General features: G+C 36.9%; 2 protein-coding genes across 3 annotated transcripts in view; both read right to left on the bottom strand.

Moving 5' to 3' along the window:
• Nucleotides 1-18,905, bottom strand: part of LOC307166205 (craniofacial development protein 2-like) — a gene marked incomplete at its 3' end in the record, with an annotated part of 193,535 nt that overhangs the window by 118,769 nt on the left and 55,861 nt on the right. The gene's annotated exons all lie outside the window — the stretch shown is intronic.
• Nucleotides 1-18,905, bottom strand: part of prkcaa (protein kinase C, alpha, a) — a 233,676-nt gene that overhangs the window by 105,187 nt on the left and 109,584 nt on the right. For both annotated transcript variants that reach the window (XM_079883299.1, XM_079883300.1), the window contains exons 4-5: nt 6,190-6,301; nt 5,873-6,001 (exon numbers count right to left, since the gene is read on the bottom strand). In XM_079883299.1, the coding sequence (XP_079739425.1) occupies nt 5,873-6,001; nt 6,190-6,301 (241 nt within the window). The remainder of the gene's footprint in view (nt 1-5,872; nt 6,002-6,189; nt 6,302-18,905) is intronic.

Raw genomic sequence — 18,905 nt, forward strand, 5'->3', positions numbered from 1 at the left:
GAGGGCCTTTTTACAAAATGACAGTGCCTGTACAGTATCTACAAAGTGAAGTGAAGTGAAGTCCATAGAAATAAAATTACTGTATAGAGTATGGTAAAATGTAATGGGCCTACACAAAACCCAGGCCTGAAACCCTATTGAGCACCTTTGAGATGAACTGGAACAATGAGCCAGGTCCCATCACCCAATGTCAGTGTTTGACCTCCCTAATGCATGGAAATCACACTTCCAAAACAACTTCCATTCTTTTTGGAAGCCTTTCTACAAGATGTTGTACAGGGATTTGCTGCCATTCAGAAATAAGATGGGGTGTGGTAACCCCCTCAATAACCAAAAATGTACAGCTTAATTAATATAAAATACATTATATATCCTATATAAACTAGTATTTGATAACTAGGCTATTATTTTATTGCAGTTATGTTATCAACCAACTTTGGATATATGGATGATACCACAAAAGACCATTTTGCTAAAATAAATTAAGCAAACAAACAAATAAATACTCACAAGGGAGCAAGCCCTTGGACTCCGCTAAAACATGTATTATTTATGTAAACCAGTTACGTGCAAACCTCACCTTGCATCCAACTCTAAAGATTTCATTAGTCATTTCAATCACAATGCTGATTGCCTACACAATGCAATAAAAAAACTAAACAAAAAAAAAAAACTAACTAACCACTAACCCTAACCTAAACCACTGTTTTTTCCCATTTGAATGCATTCCTCAATTTCTGAACTCAGAAATTAATCCATGAATTCCGAACATTTCTTGTTTTCTTGGTGACTGTGTGATTGAATTGACCAATGAAATTCACCATGGGCAGGGTTTGCACAGATCTAGTTTGTGGGAGAAAAAAAACACATTTAATATAAGGGTGTGTCCACATACTGGCTATTAACAGACTCATACATTTCTGGTTAGATATTTCCAGATATTTCTGCATGCATTATTATGTTACTCTTCTAACTTGTCATCCTTCTCACCTCAAGCTTTACATGGTTGTAGAGACATTTACATATATTTGACTGTATTTAAATATATTTGATTTAGCATACAGAACTGTTATAGCATATATAGCAAATCTCAACTCCCTGATTTTTTATTTTGTTTCAAAATCAAACTATATATTTTCACCCAGCTCTTTATATAAAGTTTAATATATAAGTATGTCTTATACTCATGTAGGCCAATATCAAATGCTTGATTGCTTATATTGTCATAAAATGTAAACTATATTATTGCCCAGCTCCAGTCTGCTAAATGTGACTATAAGGGATGAAGATATTAAGATATTATAAATATTATCATCATGATTTTCTGTAAAGCTGCTTTGAAACAATGTGTACTGTGAAAAGAGCTATATAAATAAATTTGGCTTGACTTGTCAACATAGACAACACACCATGTCATCATCACTACCAAAAACATACACATATGCATGCACATACTCATAACATATGCACATATGCACACACCAACAAGCAAATACTGTCCTCTATATGTACAAGTGTGAGTGTGAATGCAGCCTGTGATCTATTCTTGAACTCATCGGTCTGACATTCTGCTAATGGCATTTTCTTCCTCAGCCAGTGAACGTCACACAGACAAATCACACTGCAGCTGTGTGTGTGTGTATGTGTGTGTGTGTGTGTGTGTGTGTGGTTAGCTGGCACGTTGTAATCAGGCTGATTGTGCAGATGCAGCTCCGGCAGACTTGGGCCTTCAGGCTCTTCGACTGACAGCACTGTTATAATACAGAGCTCAATTCAGCTGTACAAATGCTATGCACACCAAATGTAATGTTAAGGGTAACAGGCTAGTGACATCACAACACAAGAGTATCACAAAATCAGCATCTGGAATTATCCATATTATCTCTGAAAAACAAAGTACAAAGTTTCATTAATTTCATCAACAAGGCTAGATTGTAGTTGCTTAAGTTTGACACTAGCCACAGCCTCAAACAGCATACCAATGGACTGGACTGTTCACAGACCCAACTGATGCGCATTGCAAATTGGAATGCTTAACACAACGTCCATGACACAAGACTCAAACAAAAATAAAATTTCACTGACTGTATAAAAAAAAAAAAAATATATATATATATATATATATATATATATATATATATATATATATATATATATATATATATATATATATATATATTCATGTCAGTGTCAATGAATGTAATATTAAATTAAAAACATTTCAGAAATCTTTTTTTTTTTTTGACATAATATGTAGAACAAAATAACTTCTGATTCTATAACTTATTTTACATAAAGTATTACATAAGTTGTCAGTTAGTGCTTTACTCAGTATAATTCATGAAACAGAGAAGTGAAGTACTGAAAACAAATCTTGAAAATATCTTGGAAAATACAAATACTTATTTGAATAATGTTACATTGTGTGTGCACAATCAACGTTTACATTAAGGGCCCTATCTTGCACCCAGCGCAATTGACTTTGTACACCGACGCATGTATCATTCCTATTTTGCACCCGACGCACAGAGGACTTTTCCCTCCACAGACGCACGTCGGTAAATTAGGGAATGAACTTGCGCTCCCGGGGGCGGTTTAGCGAAAAGAGGAGTCGTGTTCCAGCGCAAACGTTCCCTGGTGCTATTTTGCAGTTCCAGAAAACAATTCTGCCACAGACCAGGAAAAACCTAGTCTAAAGTCAGTGGCACGTTATTCAGATGCTATTTTAAGGGCGCATGCTTGGCCATAATGTAGCGTGTGCACAACACGCGTACACTTTGCTTCTCTCATCTACACAGACGCAGCAGTTGCCATTTTTGCAAACCATACAAAATTACAAGGAAAAATATTCCACACAAGGGAAATCATTGTGGTGTCCATGAAGATGTGAAAAAATAGGCATAAATCTATCTTACACATTTACCCAAATTATTATACGCCAGTTTAACCGAAGCTAATTTGGGTGGGTTTCTCCCATCCCCATACAATGTCACTTCTCTGTCTTTTACGGCCCTGACGAGAACTGTCGGTCTCCTCGACTGTGAACCGCTCATGGCGTGCGCATGGCAAATCCACCCTTATAATAGCAATCCGCCATGGAACAAGCGTGCCTGCTTTTAAAGGGAATGTGAGATGACGCTCTGATTGGTTTATTTCACGTTACGCCCAAAACACACCTATGAATAATGAAGCTACTTCAGACCAACCCATTTTAGATTTGCGTCGGGCGCAAGAGTCATTTATCCCGCCAATATAATAGCAACAGCGCCCGAGATCCACCCACAAAGTTACTTGCGTTTCGCGTTTGATACTTGCGTTTCAGATCGTTAAAATAAGGCCCTAAATATGATTCATTTTCATTTCAATTATTCTTTTCTCTCAACTTCTAAAGCTAATCTGGTTTCTTTTCATATTTTCAGCAATGATTTTTGCTTTTCTCTTTTTTCCTTTTCAGAGGGGAACTGTTAGGGCCGTCTAGGCCCTCAGAAAGGGCCTAAACTATTGAAAAAAAAAAAAAAAAAAATTATATATATATATATATATATATATATAGATGGGCTCGCAAAATTGCTAGCCCGACGTCCCGGGGCTATTGTGTTTTCCAGTCGGGCTACCAAAATGCATAACCGGCCTGCCCAACGGGCTATCTGAAATAGTGTTCGCTTCAGTCTTGTTATAATCAGATTCAGCGCGTTCTTCATCTTCAATCCGCAGCGGCGCCGAGCAGAGCGCACGTCAGAAACAGAGGACAGTGTGTGTGTGTGTGTGTGTGTGTGTGTGTGTGTGTTCATCTGAGTCTCATTGGTCTGTCACTGCTTGTCAATGTCAGAATATTTGAGATGACCAATCAAATCAAAGTAGGCGGGGTTTATGTTCACAGATGCTGCTGAGCGTGAATTTGAGCAGAGCGACTGACACTTCAGTTTACGGTCAAGTGCGAGAAAAGATGCAAGTAGCTAAACTAAACATTTCACATTTGACAGTTTTTTTTAGGTCATAAATGTAAAACGAATGACAAAAATAATTGAGCAAATGAATATACTTTTGTCGAATTTCGCCATTTTGAACTGAAAATAGGCCTATGTAACGTGACTCATGTAATGTAATTATTAGTTTACTGTCATTGTGAGGGGACAAGAAACATTAACAAAGCCGTTTTCATCATGTTAGGCACAAAATTAATAATGAATGTGTCATAGGCGTAATTTGCGGGTGGGACGGGTGGGACATGTCCCCACCACTTTTTGCTAAGGTCGAAATTGTCCCCACCACTTTTGAAACATCTCGCGGCACGAATGTACCAATACAAATAAATAAAACATCTCCAGTTAACTAGCAGAGCATTCGTTTAGTTCGTTGGTTAAATAAGAGGCGATCTAGTGCTGAAATGTGTTGTTTTTGAAATCAAGTGATCAAAGTGCTCCTTGCAGCTGCGATCAGTGGCGCGGACGAGAGCTTCAATCCGTTGTGGAGACTCTCTATTCGTTCCGGTGAAATTACAAAACAAAATGCACACAAAATGCACGTGTCCCTGCCTGATATGCAACCACTGATAAACATAATCGGTTTTGATGAGAAAAAAAAAAAAAAAAAACTTATACGAGTGCGGATTAGAACCAGAACCTCTGACACGCTTGGCAAAAGTTCTGCCACTGGACCATTCCAGTGAATATTCTCGCCACTAAAAACATATATTAGACCTCATTAAACCACAAATTAAATCCAATGTACTATTTAAATCGATTGCTGGACATCGTAATGTTATAGTACATACATCTGATTTATGATTTAGCAACGCCCTGTCCCACCCACATTTTAAAACAAAGTTACGCCACTGGAATGTGTACATGTTGAGAATTAATATAATACAATTTGTAGCCTTCAGTAAATTAAAAAAAGTTCAGCTTTAGGAGGGGAAGAGACAGGGCAAGATGAGGAGACTGAGAGAAAAAGAAAGAGTGATTGATAAGAAGTGAGAGCAGGTATTGACAAATAATCTATTGCCCACTGACATGGTTTTAAAGCTATTGTTATCCAATTTTGTTGGCCTTCAAAACGTCTTAAAATTCACATGTAGATCAGAGAAATCTAAATTTTCTCGGGGGAGCTCCTGAATCCCCCTAACTAGCCTACCTCACATTCGGGACCTCAGTGATGATAAAACCCTGCCATCTGCATGTTAATGAAACTAGTTAATAGGGAGCATTAGACCCTAAACTAAAGTGTTACCTTTTAAAAAAAAATAAAAATTATCATACCCTCATTGGGGGCTGAGCCACCGACACAGACTGATTCATGTTCCATACTGGTCACACAAATTTCAGTTCAGTTAGAACCAGATGCATATTTGTATTGATGATTTGATTATTTTATGTCCAATTGTTGATATTTGTGTTGTGAAAAAGTTTTTGATTCATGTTTTGACTCCTAACCAATTTTATTATTTTATTTTAAAAAAAAGGAAAAAACGTTTTTTTTTTTAAATAAAAAGTAAACAGTTCTAATGTTATTTAAGGATTTATAATTTGACAACAAACATCTAAATCTTTTTGAGGAAATAAAATCCTTCAAATCTGCCAATTCAGTTTGTGCTGTGTCACAGTATGTAGATGTCTGTTTTACTGGATATTAGGATTTTTCCACCTAACACTTTTGGTGGTCCAGCTGTGAAATTACAGAGGGCCAAGCCGATCAACAATTTCTTAATTCACTTACGCTATTTTTTCTGCATGTTGTGTGCAGGGCTCTGTGTTGTACAGGAATGGATGTGTCAAAAAGGACAGATAACGAATATGAAGAATAGAGATATGCAACAGCATTAACATGTTTTGCACTATTGTATCTTTGGTCATGGAAAAACAGCAAAACTCACCTGTGACATGCATTTTGTCTCCGATCACCTCAATCTTCATGTAAAGACGCCCTCGTCTCTCTTTGAAGTCCATTCCACAAAGGCTTGGCACATTCATCACACACTGCTTATGGACGTTCATATCACAGGCTGTGAACACATAATATCTTGCATGTAACATTTTAACATTTATTTTAAAGTATAAAATATTCCAATAATTAATCAAATGATTACTGCATATACTGTATATCGATATAGTTATGGACTACATCTAAAATAACTTCTTAAATGATCTTAAATCGCTTCCTCTGAGCTAAAATGTTTAGTATTGTACTTACAGTCACATTTCATTCCTTGGTGTAAGAGCCCATATAGAAGAGATCCACAGTGGTCACAGAACGTGGGACTGCCATAAGTGTGGATCTTAAATTTGTGCTTACTCCTAGGGTCCTACACAGATTAAAAAGACACAGAAAGAGCGAGAGAATAAGTCAGGAGATTAAGTCTGAGAATCAACAAAACCATTCTATTTCTGACGTACTACAGTATCTCACAAAAGTGAGTACACCCCTCACATTTTAGCAAACATTTTAGTATATCTACTCAAGGGACAATACAATAGAAATTAAACTTGGATATATTTTAGAGTAGTCAATGTGCTGCTTGTACTGTATAGCTGTATATATTTACTGTAAATCTAGGCTGAAACTGAGTTACAGTACAGTGGCCAGGGTCATACAGAGGTTTTCCAATACAGGTTCCACTCATAACATGCCTCACAAGGGTCAATAATCAAAGAAGTTGAGTCCTCGTGCTGTGCATCAGGTGCAGAAGCTGGCTTAAAAAAATAGACACATGAGTCCTGCCAGCATTGCTTTAGATGTTGCAGAAGCGTTACACTGCAACAAGTCGGTTTGCATGGCTGTTGTCCCAGAAGGAAGCCTCTTCTGAAGCTGGCTCACAAGAAAGCCTGCAAACAGTTTGCTGAAAGCAACCTGTCCAAGAGCATGAATTACTGGAACCATGTCCTGTGGTCTGATGAGACTAAGATAAACTTGTTTGGCTCAGATGGTGTCCAGAATGTGTGGCAATGCCCTGGTGAGGAGTACCAAGAAAATTGTGTCTTGCCTACGGTCAAGCATGGTGGTGGTAGCATCATGGTCTGGGGCTGCATGAGTGCTGCTGGCACTGCGGAGCTGCGCTTCATTGAGGGAAACATGGATTCCAATATGTACTGTGACATTATGGAGGAGTGGAAGAGGGTTCTAGCAACAATGTGTGCAGCTCTGGTGAATTCCATGGCCAGGAGGATTAAGGCAGTGCTAGATAACAATGGTGCTCACTCAAAATATTGACACTTTGGACACAGTTTTGAGATGTTCACTTAGGGTGTACTCACTTTTGTTGCCAGCTATTTTGACAATAATGGCTGTATGTTGAGTTATTTTCAGAAGACAGTAAATATACACTGCTATACAAGCAGCACAATAACTAATCTAAAATATATCCAAGTTTCATTCTATAGTATTGTCCCTTGAGAATATATATATATTATATATATTTATTACATGGCTTGGCTGAATTCCAATGTAGAATGCGGTCTGTTATTTCTTTATAACAGACCGCTGCGAAGTATAACAGACCGTTGCCATGAAAAACAGCGCGTTGCTATGGACGCGGAATGGACTATTTTCTTTGGCGGAAGCAATACAATCGTTTTTAAATCAATAAACTCCTTTTTGAATAAATAATTTGTGTCAAATTATTTATTTATTTTGTAGGTAGCCATGTAATAAGCGGGATAATGTATAGTGAGCCGGTTGTTATAGTGAATAACAACCCCTTCAGGCTGATTCAAGATCCCTCCGCTTCGCGTCGGGATCCCGTTCAGCCTGTCGGGGTTGTTATTCACTATAACAACCGGCTCACTATACATTATCCCTTACATATATATATATATATATATATATATATATATATATATATTTTTTTTTTTTATATATATATATATATATATATGTTTAGTTTTCTCCCTCCTGCTGCACCTGCTGTATCGAATATATATATTTATTACATGGCTTGGCTGAATTCCAATGTAGAATGCGGTCTGTTATTTCTTTATAACAGACCGCTGCGGAGTATAACAGACCGTTGCCATGAAAAACAGCGCGTTGCTATGGACGCGGAACGGACTATTTTCTTTGGCGGAAGCAATACAATCGTTTTTAAATCAATAAACTCCTTTTTAAATCAATAATTCGTGTCAAATTATTTATTTATTTTGTAGGTAGCCATGTAATAAGCGGGATAATGTATAGAGAGGCGGTCGTTATAGCGAATAACAAGCCCTTCAGGCTGTCAAGACCCCTCCGCTTCGCGTCGGGGTCTCGTTCAGCCTGTCGGGCTTGTTATTCGCTATAACAACCGCCTCTCTATACATTATCCCTTACATATATATATATATATATATATATATATATATATACATATATATATATATATATATATATATATACATATATATATATATATATATATATATATATATATATATATATATATATATATATATATATATATATATACAGTGAGGAAAATAAGTATTTGAACACCCTGCTATTTTGCAAGTTCTCCCACTTGGAAATCATGGAGTGGTCTGAAATTGTCATCGTAGGTGCATGTCCACTGTGAGAGACATAATCTAAAAAAAAAAATCCAGAAATCACAATATATGATTTTTTAACTATTTATTTGTATGATACAGCTGCAAATAAGTATTTGAACACCTGTCTATCAGCTAGAATTCTGACCCTCAAAGACCTGTTAGTCTGCCTTTAAAATGTCCACCTCCACTCCATTTATTATCCTAAATTAGATGCACCTGTTTGAGTTCGTTAGCTGCATAAAGACACCTGTCCACCCCATACAATCAGTAAGAATCCAACTACTAACATGGCCAAGACCAAAGAGCTGTCCAAAGACACTAGAGACAAAATTGTACACCTCCACAAGGCTAGAAAGGGCTACGGGGAAATTGCCAAGCAGCTTGGTGAAAAAAGGTCCACTGTTGCAGCAATCATTAGAAAATGGAAGAAGCTAAACATGACTGTCAATCTCCCTCGGACTGGGGCTCCATGCAAGATCTCACCTCGTGGGGTCTCAATGATCCTAAGAAAGGTGAGAAATCAGCCCAGAACTACACGGGAGGAGCTGGTCAATGACCTGAAAAGAGCTGGGACCACCGTTTCCAAGGTTACTGTTGGTAATACACTAAGACGTCATGGTTTGAAATCATGCATGGCACGGAAGGTTCCCCTGCTCAAACCAGCACATGTCAAGGCCCGTCTTAAGTTTGCCAATGACCATTTGGATGATCCAGAGGAGTCATGGGAGAAAGTCATGTGGTCAGATGAGACCAAAATAGAACTTTTTGGTCATAATTCCACTAAACGTGTTTGGAGGAAGAAGAATGATGAGTACCATCCCAAGAACACCATTCCTACTGTGAAGCATGGGGGTGGTAGCATCATGCTTTGGGGGTGTTTTTCTGCACATGGGACAGGGCGACTGTACTGTATTAAGGAGAGGATGACCGGGGCCATGTATTGCGAGATTTTGGGGAACAACCTCCTTCCCTCAGTTAGAGCATTGAAGATGGGTCGAGGCTGGGTCTTCCAACATGACAATGACCCGAAGCACACAGCCAGGATAACCAAGGAGTGGCTCTGTAAGAAGCATATCAAGGTTCTGGCGTGGCCTAGCCAGTCTCCAGACCTAAACCCAATAGAGAATCTTTGGAGGGAGCTCAAACTCCGTGTTTCTCAGCGACAGCCCAGAAACCTGACTGATCTAGAGAAGATCTGTGTGGAGGAGAGGGCCAAAATCCCTCCTGCAGTGTGTGCAAACCTGGTGAAAAACTACAGGAAACGTTTGACCTCTGTAATTGCAAACAAAGGCTACTGTACCAAATATTAACATTGATTTTCGCAGGTGTTCAAATACTTATTTGCAGCTGTATCATACAAATAAATAGTTAAAAAATCATACATTGTGATTTCTGGATTTTTTTTTTTAGATTATGTCTCTCACAGTGGACATGCACCTACGATGACAATTTCAGACCCCTCCATGATTTCTAAGTGGGAGAACTTGCAAAATAGCAGGGTGTTCAAATACTTATTTTCCTCACTGCTGCAAATAAGTATTTGAACACCTGAGAAAATCAATGTTAATATTTGGTACAGTAGCCTTTGTTTGCAATTACAGAGGTCAAACGTTTCCTGTAGTTTTTCACCAGATTTGCACACACTGCAGGAGGGATTTTGGCCAACTCCTCCACATAGATCTTCTCTAGATCAGTCAGGTTTCTGGGCTGTCGCTGAGAAACAAGGAGTTTGAGCTCTCTCCAAAGATTCTCTATTGGGTTTAGGTCTGGAGACTGGCTAGGCCACGCCAGAACCTTGATATGCTTCTTACAGAGCCACTCCTTGGTTATCCTGGCTGTGTGCTTCGGCTCATTGTCATGTTGGAAGACCCAGCCTCGACCCATCTTCAATGCTCTAACTGAGGGAAGGAGGTTGTTCACCAAAATCTCGCAATACATGGCCCCGGTCATCCTCTCCTTAACCCTCTGAGGTCGACAAACGCGCGGGCACGTTTTGCTGGATTTTCTCCACATTGTAGCACTATAAACTTAAATTACTCCATAATTTATGGTCATACAGAAAAAAAATATAAAAAAAGAATCTGTGATATTTCTCCTTTTGTATGTGTCCACTTACAATCAAATCAAAACATTGTGCTTTTGTAAAATAAAGAAAATAAACAGGGTGTGCGTTCTGCCTCTCCGTCGCGGTGAACTTTTTTTTCTTGAGCACGTCTATAAACTGAAACAAAACTCAGCGAATACTTGTCACACATTTATGAGCCATATAACTTTATAAACATTTAAGTGTGTACTTTTAAATGATCGGATTCAAAACGAAAACAAATATTCTCTGTTTAAGTAATTTGTATAAAACCAACAAGATGTCCAGCTTCTCAAACGCTTGCTCATTACAGTTAATTTGGCCACGCCCACTCGCGCAAAAGATATTCACATGCAAATCTCCACATGGAACGCGGACTCGCTCATTACCTCAACAACAAAACACTTCACTTCACTTTTCGTCGAGTTTGAAAGACGTGCCTGAGCTTACATTGGATTTAGGCTACCTCAGAAGAAGAAGAATGCGATTTGAAGACAAGAAAGATGTAAGGTAAGAAATTCTTACATATTAGTTTGTTATTGTTGCATAAATGTCACGTTGCAGTTGAACTGTTGCTAGATATATGGGGAATATTATAATATTTAGACCCGTGTTTACTGTTACTGTGTTTGTGGATATCTGCTCAAACGTAGATATGTATATGGTAACCATAATGTTTTATATTTGAGCGCGATCGCGTTTGAATGTATCATGTTTTGCAGCGCGATCGCGTTTGAATGTATCATATTTTGCTGCGCGATCGCGTTTGAATGTACTGTATCATTTTTTGGATGAAAGCAAAACGCACCAAACGGCTTCATGTTTTTATTATTATCTCATTTCATATCATCATAACGGATGGAAACATTTGAAGTAACATGATAATCAATATATTTTTCTCTAGCTTAGTTGTTACTGAAATCTTTTGGAAGATTTATACTGCTATAGGTTATTTATTGTTATTATTATTTTATCCGGTACTGTGCATATACCTTATGCCTACAAGGCACAACAAACCTGGTGTTCATTATATTATATATTGTTGGAAACATTTGTGTGTGTGTGTGTGTGTATTCTGTGAATTTTAAAAAGGAATTTTAAAAAGCAATTTTAACCAGAAAAATCTAATATTTATTTCCAAAATCGTGCAGGCCTTTCTCTTGATATCAGTATGTTCACTTTTTTTTTTTTCAGGGCCCAGATGCCACTGAGGACTTCAACATTCACATGAGTATCTGTACGTGAACATGGTAAAGTGAAAATCTTGGAAATGAAAGGTATGTACAATGTTTTTAGGAATGGCACAAAGGTCTCTGTCTTTGAAGTGCTTTTTTGGCATTTGTTGTGTATCTTTGGATTATGTTGTGTTGTAAATAAATCCAAACAATTTAAAAGCCATTCTTTTTTAAATCTCCTCATTTACAGTATTGTGCAAGGTTGCTCAGAATGATAGGGGCCTGATAGCTCCTAATAGGGCCGTTAGGGGAGGTTCTTTGTCTTTCTCAGGTGAGAAAAGCTTACATATTAATGAGCTCCCGCATAAAGCTTTTTCACACAAAACACGTCGTAAAATTTTTAAATCAATATATTGTCTTATCTGAATGAGCAGTCAGGGTGATTTTCACATAGTTTTGCAGCAAATATTCTAGGCTACGTCATACAATTTTCAAAAGTCTTGTGAAGAAATAATCAGTATGGGTTTCATGGCCTTATTTCAGTGAGAATTTTATTTTGTATTTTCACAAACCACGCATAAATGTCATTATCTCAAAACTACAAACTTTTACATACATGCTGCTGATATATTATTGTAGCAGAGTTTGTGCTGAATACAGTGTAATTAGACTTTAGCCATGAAAATGTCACAAGTAACAGAAATAACCAGAAATGTCAGAGCATGTCAGAACACCTCCAGGGCCCAGAAAACAGCTCAGACCTCAGAGGGTTAATACAGTGCAGTCGCCCTGTCCCATGTGCAGAAAAACACCCCCAAAGCATGATGCTACCACCCCCATGCTTCACAGTAGGGATGGTGTTCTTGGGATGGTACTCATCATTCTTCTTCCTCCAAACACGTTTAGTGGAATTATGACCAAAAAGTTCTATTTTGGTCTCATCTGACCACATGACTTTCTCCCATGACTCCTCTGGATCATCCAAATGGTCATTGGCAAACTTAAGACGGGCCTTGACATGTGCTGGTTTAAGCAGGGGAACCTTCCGTGCCATGCATGATTTCAAACCATGACGTCTTAGTGTATTACCAACAGTAACCTTGGAAACGGTGGTCCCAGCTCTTTTCTGGTCATTGACCAGCTCCTCCCGTGTAGTTCTGGGCTGATTTCTCACCTTTCTTAGGATCATTGAGACCCCACGAGGTGAGATCTTGCATGGAGCCCCGGTCCGAGGGAGATTGACAGTCATGTTTAGCTTCTTCCATTTTGTAATGATTGCTCCAACAGTGGACCTTTTTTCACCAAGTTGCTTGGCAATTTTCCCGTAGCCCTTTCCAGCCTTGTGGAGGTGTACAATTTTGTCTCTAGTGCCTTTGGACAGCTCTTTGGTCTTGGCCATGTTAGTAGTTGGATTCTTACTGATTGTATGGGGTGGACAGGTGTCTTTATGCAGCTAACGACCTCAAACAGGTGCATCTAATTTAGGATAATAAATGGAGTGGAGGTGGACATTTTAAAGGCAGACTAACAGGTCTTTGAGGGTCAGAATTCTAGCTGATAGACAGGTGTTCAAATACTTATTTGCAGCTGTATCATACAAATAAATAGTTAAAAAATCATATATTGTGATTTCTGGATTTTTTTTTTTTAGATTATGTCTCTCACAGTGGACATGCACCTACGATGACAATTTCAGACCCCTCCATGATTTCCAAGTGGGAGAACTTGCAAAATAGCAGGGTGTTCAAATACTTATTTTCCTATTTTCCTCACTGTATATATATATATATATATATATATATATAAACCCTTTCCAAAAAATTTGAATATCATGGAAAAGTTTATTTATTTTCATAATTCCATTCAAAACGTTAAACTTCCATAGATTATAGATTCAGGGCCCACAACTTAAACGATTTCAAGTATTTAGTTGTTTATTTGTATATAATTTGGGCTTCCAGCTCATAAAACCCACGAAAACAGGATTTCAAAAAATTAGAATATTACATGAAATCACACAGTAATTACACAGTGATACCATGGTCATTGAACCAGGTTTTGGTTATTTTGGCAGTGTGGGCAGGTGCAAATCCTGCTGGAAAATGAAGGCAGCATCTCCATAAAGCTTGTCTGCTGAAGGAAGCATGAAGTGCTCTGAAAATGTCCTGGTAGACGGCTGCGTTGAGTGGACAGCACTGTGGACCAACACCAGCCGATGACATGGCTCCCCAAACCAACACAGACTGTGGAAACTTCACACTGGACTTCAAGCATCTTGGATTGTGTGCCTCTTCATTCTTCCTCCAGACTCTGGGACCTTGGTTTCCAAATGAGATGCAAAATTTGCTCTCATCAGAAAAGAGGACTTTGGTCCACTGTGCTTTATTAAATCCAGAGTCAACGCAGCCATCTACCAGGACATTTTCAGAGCACTTCATGCTTCCTTCATTTTCCAGCAGGATTTGCACTTGCCCACACTGCCAAAATAGCCAAAACATGGTTCAATGACCATGGTATCACTGTGTAATTATTGTGTGATTTCATGTAATATTCTAATTTTTTGAAATCCTGTTTTCGTGGGTTTTATGAGCTGGAAGCCCAAATTATGTACAAATAAACAACTAAATACTTGAAATCGTTTAAGTTGTGGGCCCTGAATCTATAATCTATGGAAGTTTAACGTTTTGAATGGAATTATAGAAATAAATAAACTTTTCCATGATATTCTAATTTTTTGGAAAGGGTCTGTATGTATATATATATATATATATATATATATATATATATATATATATATATATATATATATATATATATATATATATATATATATATATATACAGTGCTATGCATAAGTTTAGACACCCATGCTAAAGTTGACTAAAAAGAGGAATAAAAAATCATCTTTTGGAAACTGAACTTAATGCCTTAATTTAAAAAATTAGGAAAAATCCAACCTTTAAGGACACCAATTTTCTTTGTGAATGAATAATGTATCGTAAATAAATAAATATTCTTCCTTAAAATACAGGGTGCATAAGTTTGGACACCCCTATGTTAAATTCCCATAGAGGCAGGCAGATTTTTATTTTTAAAGGCCAGTTACTTCATGGATCCAGGATACTATGCATCCTGATAAAGTTCCCTTGGCCTCTGGAATTAAAATAGCCCCACATCATCACATAGCCTTCACCATACCTAGAGGTTAGCATGGTTTTATTTCAGTTAGCCTAATAGCTAGTTTGATTTGCATTGAGAGATGATCTTATGGAAAGTACTCCATGCCAATCTCTAGGTATGGTGAAGGCTATGTGATGATGTGGGGCTATTTTAATTCCAAAGGCTAAGGGAACTTTATCAGGATGCATAGTATCCTGGATCCATGAAGTAACTGGCCTTTAAAAATAAAAATCTGCCTGGCTCTATGGGAATTTAACATAGGGGTGTCCAAACTTATGCACCCTGTATTTTAAGGAAGAACATTTATTTATTTATGATACATTATTCATTCACAAAGAAAATTGGTGTCCTTAAAGGTTGGAATTTTCCTAATTTTTTAAATTAAGGCATTAAGTTCAATTTCCAAAAGATGATTTTTTATTCCTCTTTTTAGTCAACTTTAGCATGGGTGTCTAAACTTATGCATAGCACTGTATATATATATATATATATATATATATATATATATATATATATATATATATATATATATATATATATGCCATATAGTATGCCATATGGCATATCATATAATGGCACATAAAACATTTTAGTTTATATGTGTTATTCTCCACCTTTGTAAAATGTCTGAAAAAAAAAAAAAAAACCAGTTGTCGCACAATCAAGCAAAACGCCTTTGCTTTTGAAGACACAGAGCTGCAGTGGGAAAATTAGTGATTTTGTTTTGCCTTAAATTCTTTGCATTGATCATGGGGTTTTAATTATAGCAACACATTACAGAGAGGGAAGCAGAATGTCTAATCCAGCGGGGCCTCAGACATAACGTAAGAAAAGATGGGATTAATTTCAGAGGCCTGACCATAGCCAAACATTAAAGACACTCCCTCACTTCAGAAAACCATCCATTATTAAAAATGAATGAATATTTCATGAATGGTTGAATATAATTAGCTATAATGGCTTACTACAACATTTAACACGTGCATCTATGTTGCTACAGAAATCATTATAATGATATAATATGGCCATTAAAATCCAACTAAAATCAAAATAGCCATTAAAAATTTAATAGAATGAAAGCCTCATGCCTTCTGAAACTATTCTGCTTTCTCCATGTCATCCAATTTTCAGATAGGAAAAACTACAAAGTGTGAGTACCGTTGTCAGTAATGGCCTAGATCAGAGTTTCCTAAACTGGGGTTTGCTAAGCCTTGGAGGATTGTGAGGGAACTTCAGTGGGTTTGTGAGTTGATTTAAAGCCAACAATTAATTATATCAAATGTAAAATTAAGATAAATAAATGGGGCTGTATTACAATCGCAATATAAATTAGTGCGCATGCCCAAAGAAGAGCAATGACAGTCGCCTTGGTTTTAGTTTAAAAAAGCTTAAATATTATGTGGTTTTTCACTAAAACAGTTTGAAGGAAAATAATCAGCGAGCTGAATGCACATTTATCTTATATTCTTGGTGCTTTATTAAGCCTTAAAATAAATCACAATGTACTGCCATTGTACTGCATTAACCCAACTGGTTTGGAGAAAGCAAAAAAAAAAAAAAAAAAAAAAAATGACAAGACCATCCATGGCATCAAAATCTAATCCACCATAAACTGGGCATTACAAGGACATGAAGCTAAAGAAGATTATAGTGATTTTTAAAAACCTCTCATCTTTTTTTCTTCTAAACATATAGTTCAGTTGATTCTACATAATCACATAAAAACAGCACACAAACCAAGTGACTGACAATAACAAGATATATGATATATTTCTGTAGACAAAAAACTTCAGACAACATGAGCTGTGAAAAATTATAAGTGATCTAGGAGCTTACAGCTTTTTACAGCGGATGACATTTAAAAAATATTAAGTTTATCCTTCACAGCCTCACTTTCATACCTGTCATGGCGCTGCTCTGAATTAGGTCTATAAATACTGTTTTGGCACTCTTTAATGTGGCATATCAGATCGCTGCTCAGATCAAGCGAAGCAGTAGCACAAAGCACATGTGAACGGATCATCTCTTCCGCTTTATTACTAGTTACAGTGAGAAATAAAAATTAATGAACATCAGAAATCCGGTAAATTACCGAAATCCTTATCATGTCTCATGTAATTGCTCAGTGATTCAACCGCGGAAAGACGTCAATAAAACAGCTTGTAAAAAATGTCACGTAATGTTACATTTACCTCAGAAAAGCTATTCAATGACCATAAACTCGTTAGTCTGCTAGAAAAAGGAACTCTAGAGAGGTGCATTTTGCTATACACCATATTACATATTCATTATATTTTTTTACTGTTCTTCAATATTTAATGTATGTTTGATCTATATTGTTTGATAAATTCATAAATTTTTTATGACAGTCACCAATGAAATGTTTATATTTAAAAAAAAAATATTGGAGTAGAAACATAATTATGTAATTATAAAGTTAGTATTATAACCTTATCATTTAAACTTCCTTAAGTGTAATTTAAGTGTTTGTATACAAACTAATTTTAACCTTCAATATTATGGTAATGTAGTACCAACTGACTTCCTGTATAGTTTACAGCATTAGTTTTGAGAGATTTTTTTTCCTTGAGAAAATGTGCCATGTGCTGTACCTGATATATATCCAGAACAATCTGTATCGAATTGAACTTAATCGGAATCTAATCGAAAGCTTATAAATCAAAATTGAATCGAAAATGTAAAATTTGTGTCAATACACAGGCCTAGTATGCATACCCACCCAGAATGACCCTTACCACCTGGTAATGAGTCATTTATAAGACTCCAAGTGGTGCTCAAGCACCTGCTCTTTTTGAATTTTACATTTTAGTTTTTATTTAAATTTGGCCCATGGCATCAGTTCTCAATTAAGTGTGTGTGTGTGTGTGTGTGTGTGTGTGTGTGTGTGTGTGTGTGTGTGTGTGTGTGTGTGTGTGTGTGTGTGTGTGTGTGTGTGTGTGTGTGTGTGTGTGTTACATGTCTGTCTGTTTCTGGACCTTCTGTGTTCATTGTGTTCAGTTTCCCGCCACTCCTTGTTTCCATGATCACCATCCTCATTAGTTAATTTAGTTCAGCTGTGTCTGTGTGTGTGTGTGTGTGTGTGTGTGTGTGTGTGTGTGTGTGTGTGTGTGTGTGTGTGTGTGTGTGTATTTTGTCAATTTTAAATAGCAATTTTAACCAGAAAAATCTCAAATTTATTCCCAAAATCGTGCAGCCCTATAGTTTCTCTTGATATCAGCATGCTCACAGTTGTTAAGTTTTTTTTTAAGTTTTTTTACAGGGACCAGATGCCACTGATGAGTCCTTCTAATTTAGACATGCACATGAGTCTATGTACATGAACATGGTAAAATGAAAAATCAAACACCTTGGAAATGACAGGTATGTACTAGAGGTATGTTTCAGGAATGGCACAAAGTTGTCTGACTGTTCAAGTTTCTGTCTTTAGATCAGTGTGTTCAATAACATGCTTTTTTGTCCTTTATTGTGTATCTTTGGATTATGTTGTGTTTTTAAATCTCTCCTCATTCTTTGTGCAAGGTTCCTCATAATGATAGGGCCTGATAGCACCTGATAGGGCCATTATGGGAGGGTCTTTGTCTTTCTCAGGTGTGAAACACATCAATATTCATGATGATTCACCCTCGCATAAAGCTTTCTTACACAAAACATGTCTTACAAATTTTAAATCAACATGAGTACGCAGGATGATTTTCACATAGTTTTGAAGCAAATATTCTAGGCTACGTGATACAATTTTCAAAAGTCTTGTGAAGAAATAATCAGTATGGGTTTCATGACCTTATTTCAGTGACAATTTTTTGTTTTTTTGTTTTCTCACAAACCACGCACAAACGTCATTATCTCAAAACTACAAACTTTTACATACATGCTGCTGACATATTATTGTAGCAGAGTTTGCTCTAAATACAGTGTAATCAGACTTTAGCC

The sequence above is a fragment of the Squalius cephalus genome, assembly GCF_949319135.1.
Source record: "Squalius cephalus genome assembly, chromosome: 10".
Classification (NCBI taxonomy): domain Eukaryota; kingdom Metazoa; phylum Chordata; class Actinopteri; order Cypriniformes; family Leuciscidae; genus Squalius; species Squalius cephalus.